A 15,119-nucleotide genomic window follows, 5' to 3' on the forward strand; every position below is an offset into this window, starting at 1 on the left:
TCACTCTAGGCGGCTTACAGCACATTTTAAAACATAACAAAATGCCAAACATTAAGAACTTCCCAATACAGGACTGCCCTCAGATGTCTTCTATAGTTGTTTAGTTCTTTATCTCCCTGAAAACTGATGGGAGGGCATTCCACAGGGAGGACACCACTACTGAGAAAGTCCTCTGCTTAGTTCCCTGTAACTTCACTTCTCGCAGTGAGGGAACCGCCAGAAGACCCTCAGAGGAGGACCTTAGTGTCCGGGCTGAACAATGGAGGTGGAGACCCTCCTTCAGGGTTACTGGGCTGAGGCTGTTTAGGGCTTTAGAGGTCAGCACCAACACTTTGATAAGTTATTTCCAATAATAAATGCACATTACCCTGGTATATGCATTTTTGTACATACACTCTGGCTGGAGAAATTGCTTTTTTTAAAAAAAATTAAAGATTTTAATGAATTACAAAAGAATGTGCAATGTCTCTTTTTGTTTGGTTTGGTTTGGTTTGTTTGTTTGTTCAGATTATAAAGTATTTTGGTTACGTTCACTGTAAGATAATACAGTATCCAGAGGTAGGGGGAGAGAGTAGAGGGGAGAGGTTGGGTGATAAACTTACACAATATGCAAAATTCAGAGAAGTTCAAATTTTGAAGGATGGTTGTGTTTTGGTTTGCATATTGTTTTGCAAACTGCAAATTAGGTTGGTTCACCTTTAATTGCAAACTGAATCAGTTTATCTCACCCAGCAGCATGGAGGCATAGGTGAGTTTTATCCCTCTTTTCCTGATTTCAGCTGCCCTTTTGGAGCTGTTACTACACATTTTAACAGGTAAAGAAGAAAAATAAAGAGGAGATACAATTACATGTATCTTTCCTCTGCAGCTTTGATTGTAATATAACTTTTTGAGTTGCGTAAGTACACATAAAATGGCTTAAAGACTGGGAAAGATCATCTAGCATTCATTTTTACTGCCCTGCTTAAAAAATAATCATGGAGAAATCTGCAAAAGGCAGATTCCTAGATAGTCATTTTTACAACTTTTCTTCCTTGGCTTCCTGATGCTAAGGAACCACTGTAAATGCCTCCCTAAAAAGTCCAAGTAAAGCCCAAATATATGTAGAAGGAGGAAATCTTCAGAATGAAATAATACACATGTTTTGAGCATTTGTATGCATTGTGATACTTTGCTCCCTGAATTTGAGGAATGTCACTGGGCGTCCCCATTTTAAATGTTTACAAATGAGCTGCCGAACAAATCTTCCAGTAAGATGTGGTTGAAACTTTATAGCACTGATCTTCCCTTTCCCATCATAGAGAAATGGTGGTATGTTGACCATCTGTTATGCGAACCTGAGCTGGACGTGAAGTGCTTATTACACTAAAGACCCAATCCTGCTTTTATGCAGCCACTTTCTTTTAATGTAGGTGTGCCATAAAAACAGCCAGGTGGCCAGAAACTGAGGCAAGAGTTCCCTCTTAAAATTTGTTTAGGGGTGATGACATTTCACATGGTGCAGACTGAATTAAAATTAAGACAGGCCATTTATATTAAACGCTTTAGGTTCCATATAGGTTCTTTGGCATGGAATTCTCTCTTTGTAGTGATCCTAATGTGATCTACAGCTGTGCTGAGCCATAGGGTGCACAGTGCAGCTGCATCACTCAGGATTTTTAAGCATTTCGACCAAAATAGCCGTTGACTGAAATCTTTTTAGATGTTCAGCATCTCCTAAGCTTTGGGGTCCGTTATGACCAATCCGCAAAGAGACACACCTAAAAATCCCAATAGAGAGAAATATTCTCCCTCTTTCTCTCTTTCTCTGTGAGAAGCAGTTTACAATATAATGTGGGGCTTTCTATTCAAGGAATAAAATCCAAAAGGAGAAAAAGGAAAAGGAAATCCTCACTTGGTGTGCTCAAGCAAGAAAAGCTACTCAAAGTGACACAACCAGCAGCAGTCAACAGATTTCATGAAGATTCCTCTTTATATATCCTGATAGGCAAACTGATTATGAGCCATAACATGATGGAAGGATGGGATTTGCATTTTTCAGGAGAAATTAGAATGTGGGAGAAGGTGCTTAACTCCTCCCCCAACCTGTACATTCACCTATAAGTGCCTCCCCTCTCATTTTTCAAATATATTTTCCCCAGTCAGTTGCTAAAACTAAAGACAACCTGGTTGGAAAAAAGAGGGGTGGTGTTGGAGATGGGGGAATAGCAGAAGAATCCATGTTCACAGATAGGGTCAAGTTTCCTGCTCAACCTGCAAATATTCCCTGTGCTATCACCACATTCTTTGGTATTTCGCCAATACCAAGATAACATCCACTTTGGCCCTAAGAATGGCCATGTTGGCAGCATCTTGTCAAGCCAGTCTGGAAGAAGGGTGCGTGCCTCTAGAATGCAACTCTCAAAAGCAGAAATCTGTGCAGAATTTTGGATGACCATGTATTTTTTAGCTCCTTCACCAAAGCTCTAAAAGCTTGAATGGAATCCTAACATTGTGTGTGATGTTTCCAAGTTATTTAAAGATTTTTATACACAAAACGGCATTTTAATGAAAGACTTATTAGTTGAACGAGTAGTCCAAAGACAAGTAGAAGTAATAATGAATGCCTGTAATTAAGCAGAGGCTCTAAACATTAAGGCTAAGCAGCTCATGTAAATGATTGTATCAGTAGAAGAAATTTGACTGACATGTTGATGACGCAAGAAATTCCTGTTTGGGGGGGAAAGCTGAGAAAGTTCAGGAAAAATAACTCAGGGTTACATAAACAAAACTAGGCTGTGGCACATACAAAATTTAGGGATTCTGAGTTGAATTAAATAAAAAAAAAGTCACCTGAAAGCAGAAAATGTAAAATATTACCTTATTCTAATAATATTTATCAAAATCATTGAAATTAGAGGAATGAGGCAAGGGTGTCTTTTGTCTTCACTACTTTTTATTTCTTCAACTTAAATTTTGGCTGTATGTGTACAATCAAGTCTTGATATCCGTGGTATTTGCACAGTAAATGATATAAAATGCAGGTGATGCTATCTCATGAACCCACAAAATGCAATCTTTTACACAAATTGTTAAATTGATTCTAAATATTATTGAGGTTTTTGGATGCAAATTAACTGTACACAGATATGAAATAATAGGCATAAATACTTCCACTTATCTTTCCAATGTGGTCACAAATATTAGTCCATTACTTGGGAACAAGAAGAAGGTAAGATATTGCAAATCCTGGTATATTTGGCGTCTTATTCAAAGGAGTGTTTTGTTGAAAATAAATACCAGATTTCTCTGTAAGAAGTCATCAATTTTTTTTTGAAATACGGTCATATCTGTCTGAATGATGACTTGGGAGATTAGCATCATATTGTTAAAATGTATCTTTTGTCTGTATTGCTTATTTTTGTTCCTTTCCCTTCCGATAGCAGTTTCAACTCAACTTTTGAGTGACGTACAAGCCACATTTCAACCATTTATATGGGAGAAAGGCCTGCTAGGATAAAAATTGCAGGAGTTTCCTGTTAAAGGTTGTCTTGCAGCACCAAACAACAAATACTACCATTCATTCAAACTAGTTGCCTTAACTAATCTTTGATTATCTTGAACTATATCTGTTGGATTTTAGCTGGCATTATCTGCCTTATGCTGTCAGGAAATGAAATGTGGATTACTTTGTGTACGCCAATAACCTATAGCTTGTTTGTTTTTGTGTGTAAGGAAAATACATGGATTATTCGTCATTAAGTCTTATTGTGCAAATATTAAAAAGTGAAAGGGCTGCTATACAGAATATATAAAATAATCTGATGAATTTGGATATGAGAACAGATAAGTAAAACTCTACACTAATAGATCATGGAAGAAGAGCCCCTAACACTCCCTGGAAAATCTGTTCTGGAGGAGGAAGGGAATCAGCCGAAATTTCATCCCTCTTCTTCCATTAGCTGATACCTCTTGCTAGATTGAATGCCCTTGATCAATTAGTCGCCATTCAATAAACCATTATTATGTAAGATAGGATATTGTGCTGCAGTTAATGATATATAAAAATATATTAAAAACACATTAATTACATGCTGGACAGAAAATCATATTTCCCAATTTAAATTGCGAGATGCAATCCAGATTTTCTGCGTATTTAGGTGCAGTGTGTTTAAAATTTGACTTAACTGAGAGAAAGTGTTTGACAGTATTCAGTTAATTTATTGAATCCCGCCCCCCAAAATAATAATATAGGATGTGCTAAAATATCATGTTAATAAGAGCCATCATGCTTCCATAGCAAAGATTCTTTGTAATGTTAAAATACCAGGGGCAAAAAAGAGAATAAAATATATTCTCAGATAATTAGGGTGATTTGGGATTTCCTGCTTATTTATAACTTTCATGTCTGTAGCCTTCAAATTAGAAGAGTAAGGCAATCATTGAAATAATTTTTTTGAAAAAATTAAGGCAAGTAACGAATTAGAAAATGCATAAACTTGTCTAATAATATAACAATGAAATCTTTATTAATATCATATCTTCCTTTATTAATTTAGTATAATACTGTTGCTTTTAAAAACTTGAGGACTGTTTTATTGGATATGTAAGAGTGTAGTAATATTATAGATATGTACCAGTAATATTGGTAGTAAGAATAGAAATGGTTAAAAAAAAGTTTGTTGTTTACTATGGATGTGCTCGGCCTCTAACATTCATTCACCTTGTATCTTTCTGTGAGTTTATAAAAATTATGATCTATTTCTGAGTTGCTGTGCACCCTTTTCCACTTCAATCTGTGTTACAAGTCATTCTGTGTAAAATGAACCTTCGTGTTCTCCATGGACTATATAATCAAGAATTTAAAAATGGCTACAATTTTAACCTCTTTTCACTGAAGTGGATGAATTTTTTTTCAGGCACAGGAGGCTCTCCAGCGTAGATTAAACCTGCCAAATTGCAGACAAATAAATAAAAGGGATTTTTGTTGGGGAGGGGGGGAAAGCATTGACTTTCCAACATAGTCCTTTGTGAAGGGGAAGTGGGAGCTTGTCTCTTGCCTGCCTTAAAATAATTAAAAGGTAACTGAGTGGTGTGTATTCTTGCTAAAGAATTGCAGCGTCATACTGACTTTTGTTCATGGTGTTAGTTTGTGTTCTCCAGTAGGGTTTGCCAGTCTCCTGATAGGCCCTTACAGATCTCTGATAGGTCCTAAGACCTAAGTTCTCTGAAAGGAACTTTTTTGTTGTTGTTAAAGCAGAGCAACATAGGATTTAAAAAACAAACAAACCTGTAATGACTTTTTTGGTAAAACAACAACAACAACCAAACAAAAACACCCCACACCTCCATTGATGTACTCTGACAAGCAAAATAATCCAAATCTCTTTGGTGCGCCACATATAACATTTTAGACAGTCTCACTTTTTGCAAAGCCCTTAGGAACAAGGATATTATATAAGAAAATAGAACTGGGTAGATCACAGAAAAGCAGAAAAACAAAGTTCCCAAGTAACACAGGGCTTAGAGGGGAGTGCCCCGGTCCAAACCAGGGTGGGGTGGGACAGGTTTATTGACATCATGTTTCATTTCAGAGGAGGGGCAATCCCCAAATCACCCCAATTTGCAGCATTATTTGGCTGCTCCTCCCTACTATTCACAAAACTCCTGCCTCTTCTGTAATAGGCACCGGCTTCAAAAACTCAAACATTTTCTTAAATTTAATTGATTCTCATTCTGCATGTTATTAATGCACTCACCTATGTAAATAAGAATCCCACAGCTTTGGAACCAAGGCAGCTTTATAATAAGCTTTATAATTAAATTCCATTATTTAAAAGTACCATACAAAATATTGCTTAGATGTTAATGTTTTACTCAGAATGCAGAGCATTGGGTTAAATCATTCTGAAATAGTATTCAAAATGTTGGAGAGGTGCTTATCTGCTGAAATCTTCCAATTAAAACTTCCAATTAAAATACATGAGATCCATTTTTTTTAAAAAAGGGGTGACCTAAATAAATTATTGCTGCGGCTATATTACATTTTTTCCCCCAGCCAGAGATCACTATGTAATTAGAGCATTGGATTGCGGTATCTTTTTAAAAAATATGGGAGCAATAGCAACAAAAAAAAAATACTGGCAAAGATTTCACTTCATGTTTTTCAACTGAGAGACCGTTTTGTAGTACTTGTTATTTTTCCTGAATGGGGTCATGGAGCTTTGCTGTAGGTTTTCCATCCTTTTTGCACTTTGACATTTTGAGGTAAGTTTCCCCGCTCCCCAACCAGCACATTTAGCATTGCGCAAATCTAAATATGACCTTGCTGCATAAATTGCAAATCTGTATATAATCATCCAAGGATAGCAACAGGGGATGGGGCTCAGGAATCTGAGCAAGTTCTCGTTTATTTTGGTCTGTTTTCCATACACTACCACCCCATGCCTAGGCTTTGAATCCTTGTCTAAAATACTGAAGACTTTTGCATCACCAGTTCTCCTCTCATTGGCTGACTGCATAAATGGCCCAGGGAACATGACCAATCACCCCTTCAGGAATTTGTGACCTCTGAGTGAAGCACAGTTTAAACATCCCACCCTTTCCCTATTTCTAGACACTCCTCATGAAGGCTTGGTAGCCCTCTAATGATGGTTCTTTTGCTCCCAAGCCTCCCCAACAAAACAGCTTCCCGCTGCATCCACTCTTTCATTAGAAACAAATGATTGCCCAGAAACCCATGAATATACCGTATTTTTCGCTCTATAACACGCACCCGACCATAACACGCACGTAGTTTTTAGAGGAGGAAAATCCGTAGGCATGCCACCCGTAGGCATTCCCTCCATAACACGCACAGATGTTTCCCCTTACTTTCTAGGAGGAAAAAAGTGAGTGTTATGGTGCAAAAAATACGGTATATATTTTTTTAAAGAATTATTGCTAGCCATATGCTTTCAGCTGAGACAACACTTTGTAAGTCACATGGAATATTTAAAAGGTTTCTCTGTGTTTCTAGGATGCCAGTTATCCGAACATTTCACAAAACAAGACAGTTTCAAAGCATTATCTTTTGATAGTGCTATATGGACTGCAGCATTATTTTCATGACTTAATATTGTGGGGTGCTTTTGATATGTATTCCATTGATTTAATAGGTACCTGACACCCCTAGTTTCTTTCAAGCTTCTGTACAGCCATGGAAACAGAAAGCATTTGTTGAAGACCACAGCTCAGATGCCACCTCAAATTCTGGGCTTCTGCTTGCGTTAGCAGTTTGGGAAGAGCAGGTTTTGTTTTGTTTTTAATCCAGCATGGTCAAATTAGTCTAGAAATAGGGGTTTCCAAAAATTAACACAAAATTCTGTTGCGTTTCTCTTTTGAGCAAAATTTTCCTGGACCACTGAGAAGCTTCCCCGTGCAGATACTTCTAATGAGCTACAGGTGTGGCATGAGGCAAATGGCAAGGAAGAGTGATTATATTAGCAGAAATATTCTAAATAATTTGAAGAGGTGGGGAAGGCCAGGAAGGGGGAGATGAGCTTTCAGTAGTTTCCAACATAGTCAATGAAAGAATGTACCCGTTTTAGAAGTTAGGCTAGGCTTTCTGAGTAGAAGGCTTTTTTTTTAGAAGCTCAGTGGTGAATAATGAAACAGATTGTCCCTTCAAAGAACATGATACAAAAGGTACACATTTATTTTTTAAAAAAATCATTTTTTGCAGGTAGACAGCCTAGATATCTTGTCGTATTAGCTAGCTTCATTGAAACCACAATTTAACAATCCTTTCCCACCCATGTGTCTCCCCTTGAACCCAATTCCATATTTCTAGAGCTCTCAGCACAGTGGCTCCTCTACCTCACTAGCATCTACCAAAGTCTGCAGCTCCATGGATGAAAATGATGGACCTGGTGAAGGTAATGTGTTTGTGTGTGTGTGTGTTTTTGTGTGTGTGTTAATATGCCACACCAGCACACAAAATATGCCTCCCATCTTACAGTCATTGTCAGCATTTTATACTAGCTGATTACTTTGCTTTTATCAGTTATTTTGTTACTTAAAGGTCAAGGTAAAGGGACCCCTGACCATTAGGTCCAGTCGTGGCCGACTCTGGGTTTGCGGCGCTCATCTCACTTTATTGGCCGAGGGAGCCGGCGTACAGCTTCCAGGTCAAGTGGCCAGCATGATTAAGCTGCTTCTGGCAAACCAGAGCAGCGCACAGAAACACCGTTTACCTTCCTTCTGGAGCGGTACCTGTTTATCTACTTGCACTTTGACATGCTTTCTAACTGCTAGGTTGGCAGGAGCAGGGACCGAGCAACGGGAGCTCACCCCGTCGTAGGGATTTGAACCGCCAACCTTCTTATCGGCAAGCCCTAGGCTCTGTGGTTTAACCCACAGCGCCACCCGCGTCCCTTACTTTGGTATTTATTGTGATTTTTTTATGGATAAAACACATGCATTAAAGTTGTAAGTTCTAAGCCAAAATGGAAAAGGGCATGTTTGCTATGCAAGCTGCTCACACTTCGATTCAGGGCCAGTATCAGCCCTCAGCATCCTTGGGCAGCTGCTGGTGCCCAGTCCCCAGACAGAGCCCATTGCTGATGCCTGCCCTGCCCTCCCTTTTATGTTTAGCTGCCTTTTTCATTTCCCACAATGTCCCTGATGTAGAGTTCTTCTGGGGCGTTGTGATAACTTAAAATGGCTACCAGTGCCAGGTAAACTCACCAAGGTCCACTGCTGGAGGAGGGGACTCAGAAACAGGCACTGCCAAGGGCTGCTTCAAACCTGGAGCCAGCTCTGCTTTCATTGCTTTAAGATGTATGTATTTAAGTGCCTTTCTTTCTTTCTTTCTTTCTTTCTTTCTTTCTTTCTTTCTTTCTTTCTGGTAGTTGCTAGAAACTGAAGTGGTAGTATTTGAAATACGTAACTATTGCCAGTATTTAACTGGTCCAAACACTTTACATGTAAGTGAAGGTTTATGGCTCTAGCTTTTTAAAACGTTATTAGACACTTGCAAACTGTGCTTTTGAGTACTGTTTGAAGAGTAATGGCACTCTAATGGCTACTAAAATACAATAACTAGAAAACCCTTTCCTTCACTGTTTTGACTTGCCGTGATTTTAAAGCATCTGGTGCCCAGGTTGTATATGTTGGTGACATTATTGAGAACACTTATTTAAAAACTAAATATTTAATACAGAGGAGAAAATAGCACTTATCACATGAGCAAGTTTATGGCAGTCTCCGATTACAGGATGTAATAAAAGAAGTGCTCGAGTGTTAGACTTCTTTTGTAGATAGATTTAATTGTGATGTGTTGAACTAATGCAGTCTCCACCTGAGATTGAACTATTTCTGAGCAGATCACTGAAACATCTGTTTTGTATAATTTTTTTAAAAAAGGTTCATACATGCCAAAGAATTGTTTGTAAATGTGTGAAACTGGGTCTGGTGCCTACAAGTTTTCATACTTAGCCTGGTGAAACTTGTTGAGTGTATGCAATATCAATGGCACGGTTTCTCTGATCAGCAAAATGAGAATGCTGATTCTGAATGGTTTCCAGTTGTCTTAAACCATAAGGTAAAATATGTATTGTGTGTCATATCTGCGTTACCTTCTCTACCAATAAAAATGTACTGATTCTTTTCAGAAGTGTTGGAAGAAGGCTTCCAGGTTCCAGCCTCTATAGCAGAGAGATATAAAGTTGGCCGGACTATAGGAGATGGAAATTTTGCCATTGTAAAGGAGTGTATAGAAAGGTGAGAAAGATTTCCTACCTATTACTGTTAAAGCAGTCACTAATGTCAGGCTTCTCTTGGATCACATCTTCATTTCCAGCACATATGGAACAAAGGAATGTCTCAGATCCATGTGTACACAATGGGAAAATTACGCCAGCTATGCCTGGAAATAAGTGTTTTGCAGGCACAATCTATAAATTTAATGCTTTGATTTATCCCATCCCTGTGGCTTTTTCCTTGACTGTGCTCAACACACTCCTTCTAGGAGATTGTGAAACCTTTCCCATTGTACTAAAATAACACATTAGAAATCATTTTCCTTGCAATTGGAAAACAAATGCCTTCAGCTTTCTCTTCTGACTGCTCAGCTGAGAGTTTCTTATTATTTAGATCTGGAGCCGCAGGCCTCAATTCTTCTTTCCGCCAAAAACTTAAAAGAGTGTTCTGTGCACAAATCACAGGAACTTATGATACTTCCTTATACTTGGTCAAATTTTTTGTACATCTAGCCCAGCACTGTTGACTCTGCCTGGTGGCCACTTTCTAGGATAGCAGTATCCAGTTCCACATTCATTGTACACGAATGCCTATGAGGGAGGCCCACAGAAATTCATAGGGGAAGCAGACAATGCCCAGTTGAAGCAGAAAGGATAGGAACAGGACCGTGGACAGCTCCCATAGGCATCACTAAGGCAGCTGCAGAAGAGGAACTCAAGGCAACATGCATGATAAACCCTCCCATTTTTATCCTCACAATGGTCCTGTAGGGTAGACTGAGAGCAAGTGACTGACCCAAGGTCACCCAATGAGCTTTGTGGAGGAGATTGATCTTGATTCATCATAGTCCTAGCCCAGCTGCTGCTGCTGCTGCTGCTGCTGCTTCTGCTCCTCCCCCTTCTTCTTCTTCTTCTTCTTCTTCTTCTTCTTCTTCTTCTTCTTCTTCTTCTTCTTCATCTTCTTCTTCTGCGATCACTCGTAGCCGAGTAAGATTGTCTTCCATAAACATGGTTTTAACAATGAGTCCGTAAGTGACTGTGGAAGCCAATTCTGGATCCACACATCCTTCCACAGTGGGGACATTGGTTCCTGGGAGGGAGTTGATCATGGTGTGGATTTGCCAAGCATGCCTTCCTCTTAGCACGTTTCTCCCTTGCATCCTGAGTTCGAGTGTCTTCAAAGCCCATGACGCCTTTGGTAAAGGCTGTTCTCCAACTGGAGCACTCGCAGGCCAGTGTTTCCCAATTGTTGGTGTTTATACCACCTTTTTTTTTTTTAGATTTGCCTTGAGAGAGTCTTTAAACCTCTTTTGTTGACCACCAGCATTACACTTTCCATTTTTAAGTTCGGAATAGAGTATTTGCTTTGGAAGACGATAATCAGGCATCCACACAACATGACCAGTCCAATGAAGTTGATGTTGAAGAATCACAGTAATCAATAGGTTAAAGATACACAAAGGATGTACACTGGAAAATCTCTTTTGGGGGGAGATTTTAAAAAGATTCTTAATTTATTTCTTTTGTAAAACCTTCATTTGTATTTTGTTAATCTGGATTTAGTTAATTTGATTTTAAAATTATAAAAGCACTTAGTGTGGAGAAAGCCCCAGCAAAGGTCTTTAACATAGGGTGGGTTTTGTCTTGCCACCAGTTATTTTTTAAGGAGACAGCATTCCTTTCCTCTTACGCAAGTCAATGGAGACTACAGATTGCAATGCAAAACTTTAGGTTCAAGCAAGATAATTCCAAATGAAAAAAAGAGAAATTTTATTTGAAATCTTAAATCTGATTTAAATACAATCAGGGCTCTTTTATATTTATTTTTTTCTTTCAGGTTTTTTTCTTTCAGATTAAACAAATGCCTGTGCCTGATCTGGAGAAAAGTCTCTTTGTTTTTTGTCATGCACCTGCTCTGAAATGCAAAATTGTGTGTTTTGTGCTTTGGTAAAAAGCAACCATGCTTGGAATCTCTTAGGTCAGTTTAGTAATAAATATTATAAGGCCTAGAGTCAAATATTTGTGGTGAGGGACGTAAGAGGGAATGGAATCATAGCAGAATTGGCAGTACATAAATTCAGATAGCATAATATTTTTTTTAAGGTATTTAACTATATTCCTGTTTAGTGAGCATGTAATACTGCTTGCCTCTTATTTCTTATACCTAGAAAGTCTTTTTTTAAAAAAAAAGGAAAAGGAAAGCTAACTAATTCAGGGAACTTTTTCTATTTTTGGCACCTTGATATTGCTGTAGTCTTTCTTGTATTTTTCACTGTAAATGGTAGACAAGTTGTGCTTTATTTATTGAATATCTGATTCTGTGGGGTATTCCTAGCATTTCCTAGGTTTTCCATCACTGTTGGTGATAAAACATGTTAAGCTAAAAGTTTATAACTCTCAGTATTATTATTATTATTCTATTCTGTTGTAAAAGGTGAGTCAAACCTAAAAGCAGTCAAGCTGTCACAAGCTTGTTGGATTGATCACATATAAATTCCCTTCATAATATGAGCTAATCTTTCCAGCATGTAGTTACGTTCAGCCAAGTTCAATAAGTTGCTTTTTTTGTGAACAGAGGGTCAACCACAGTGTTTTGTTCATAGGCCTTAAATGTTTCTTGAAGCAATAAACCCTTTATTGTATATTTATGTGAAACTCTTCAGAATAAGTTTGTGCATATAGAGATGGCTTATTGATGCTTCTTTATTTCTCGTAGCTCTGCTAAGAAGCCCTCTAGTGGGGAAAACAGAAGAATGGCTAATTACACACACATGAGCCATTTTCTAACAGCTTCAGTTTTTGAACAACCTGAATAGGGCAAAGTACATCTGTTCGCTTGTTGCCAAGCCTTCGCTTTAAATCTACAATTTCATCTTTGAGGTTTTCAACTTTGAAGTTTTCATTTCACTCCTGTTAGATAGCAGAATACTGTATGTTTCTTATTCAATTAAACCATTCTGCTTCACCTTGTCAAACCTAAAGGTGGCTTCCAACAGCAGTCAAATGGTAGCTTTATAACATTCTCTCGTCATATTTCCCTTTGCGCTGCTTTTTGGGTTGCTTTGCAAGCTTAATTGTTTATTTGTTTGTTTGTTTGTTGTTTATGTGGAAATTTTGGCCTTGCCCTTCTAGTGCCTTAAAGCAGTTACAAAATCTCACTATTGTATGAAACAATAAATTCAATGAAAGTCAACTGATAATAAATAAAACATTGGGTACTGAGGTGGGGAGGAGCCTGCTGGATTAAAAGGACAGTGTCCAATTAAATAGGCTCACTAGTGCAAGGACTTATGCTCCCCCCATCTTCTCCCTGCAGAAGCTTCACTTCTGAGTTCCCTCAGAATTTAGGAGGAGCAAATGAGAAATCGGAGACTGGGAATTGCTTTCTGGCAGCCTGCTAGGCCAACGTTGGGCTTCTCGTGGGGTGTTAACTGGGCAGCCGTGCTGGTGAAGCCACTAAAATGGCTCATCTCATGTCACCATGAGTCAAACCTCAACTGCAGGTGGCACACTGGAAAGGCAGGTCTCAAGGAATGGTGAATAGTGTAACCACCCTATATGAGCCTCTGTATTTGTGCTGTATAAAATCATTTTTGTTAAATCTAAAAAGCACCATATGGCTGTTACTTCAAAATAATGTGACTACATCGTTCATCATTCTTTACATGCTGTCTCTCTAATCTGTCTCTGCTAATATTAATAATCCATCCTATTCATCTGCCCTTTTGCAGCAAAACAAAACATGAGAATGTAAACTCTATGTTAGGGGGGATACTTGGTTTCCCACATATGGGAATACATTGCTTTCATAAAGGATACTTGGCATCCATCTGTCTCGGGAGACAGTGGAGCAGTGTGCATTTGGGGGTGAAGCAAAACTGTTGGAAGCTTGCAGCGTATCTGTGGCTATAGAGACCAATGTGGGAGAGCCAAAGAATCATAGAATTGGCGTCTGGTTGTGCTGCTGCAGATGCACTACCGCATTTCATTTCTCTGCATGCCTCCCAGTGGTCATTCCTTCTTTGCTCACTGCTACATATGCATATTTGTCTCATGCATTTTTGTTGTTGTTGTTTAGTCGTTTAGTCGTGTCCGACTCTTCGTGACCCCATGGACCAGAGCACGCCAGGCACTCCTGCTTCCACTGCCTCCCGCTGTTGGGTCAAACTCATGTTCGTAGCTTCAAGAAGACTGTCCAACCATCTCGTCCTCTGTCGTCCCCTTCTCCTTGTGCCCTCCATCTTTCCCAACATCTTTTCCAGGGAGTCTTCTCTTCTCATGAGGTGGCCAAAGTATTGAAGCTTAAGCTTCAGGATCTGTCCTTCCAGTGAGCCCCTTGTGCATTTTAGGTCCTTCATAATTTCCTTTCTTTTATTTTATCTGGAGAGAGAGAAAATGTTTTCCACATAAACATAGTATCACAGAAATGAGCACACGCATAACCACCCCCATAAAATAGAGCCAATACTGTTGCAGCAGAGCCTTAGGGCCAAGTTAGATGTGATGCAAGAGATCTGGTGGAGGAGAGCAGCCTCTGGAAGATGGAGCTTAACCCTTCCGTCCTGTATTCTTTGCTTCCAGCCTTTCCGTGGAAACAAAAAGGAGCAGTAGTTGGTGCTTTACTTGTTGAAGGCAGTTTGAACTGAAAACAGAAATCATTGTTTCATCTTCCTATTCTCTGTTGATTTCTCTTTCTGTCTCTCTCTAGGTCAACTGGTAGAGAATATGCTCTGAAAATCATCAAAAAAAGTAAATGTAGAGGAAAAGTAAGTACAGAAGATCCCCATTGTATCTCTTTCTTCCATGTTCACCTACTCTAACTTTAGTACAGTGGTACCTCGGGTTAAGTACTTAATTCGTTCCAGAGGTCTGTTCTTAACCTGAAACTGTTCTTAACCTGAAGCACCACTTTAGCTAATGGAGCCTCGTGCTGCTGCCGTGCTGCCGGAGCACGATTTCTATTCTCATCCTGAAGCAAAGTTCTTAACCCGAGGTACTATTTCTGGGTTAGCGGAGTCTGTAACCTGAAGCGTGTGTAACCCGAGGTACCACTGTATCCCCCTTTTTAGTGGCCCTGCTCCAGGCGTTCCCACTGAATGAAGTGAGGTGGGTAACCTACCAGGGAGAGGGCTTTTTCCATTGTGGCATCCAATTATGGAACAGAGAATCTTGCCTGGTGCCATATTGGTAATCTTATTGGCACTTGCCTGCTGTATCTATTTTATCTGTATATTATGGTTTTGTGTTTTACTTTCATGTATTTATTTACTTTTGCCTCTTTTAAAATTGAAATTGTCAATGCTTACAACCAAATAAGCTCCCCAACAAATGAACAAACACAGTACAAATAACAATAATCTATATAAAAATAATAAAAAATGTGTTTTCTTTTATATTTAT

At 38.9% G+C, this 15,119-nt stretch overlaps 1 protein-coding gene across 4 annotated transcripts in view; it reads left to right on the forward strand.

Annotated features, from left to right (window-relative positions):
- DCLK1 (doublecortin like kinase 1) overlaps positions 1–15,119 on the forward strand; it is a 207,135-nt gene that overhangs the window by 152,244 nt on the left and 39,772 nt on the right. For 3 of the 4 annotated variants that reach the window (XM_083498895.1, XM_083498893.1, XM_083498896.1), the window contains 3 exons: positions 7,811–7,895; positions 9,633–9,741; positions 14,428–14,485. In XM_083498895.1, the coding sequence (XP_083355021.1) occupies positions 7,811–7,895; positions 9,633–9,741; positions 14,428–14,485 (252 nt within the window). The remainder of the gene's footprint in view (positions 1–7,810; positions 7,896–9,632; positions 9,742–14,427; positions 14,486–15,119) is intronic. The other variant, XM_083498894.1, reaches the window with a different exon arrangement.

This window comes from Podarcis liolepis (assembly GCF_965112155.1).
Source record: "Podarcis liolepis genome assembly, chromosome: 4".
Lineage (NCBI taxonomy): Eukaryota > Metazoa > Chordata > Lepidosauria > Squamata > Lacertidae > Podarcis > Podarcis liolepis.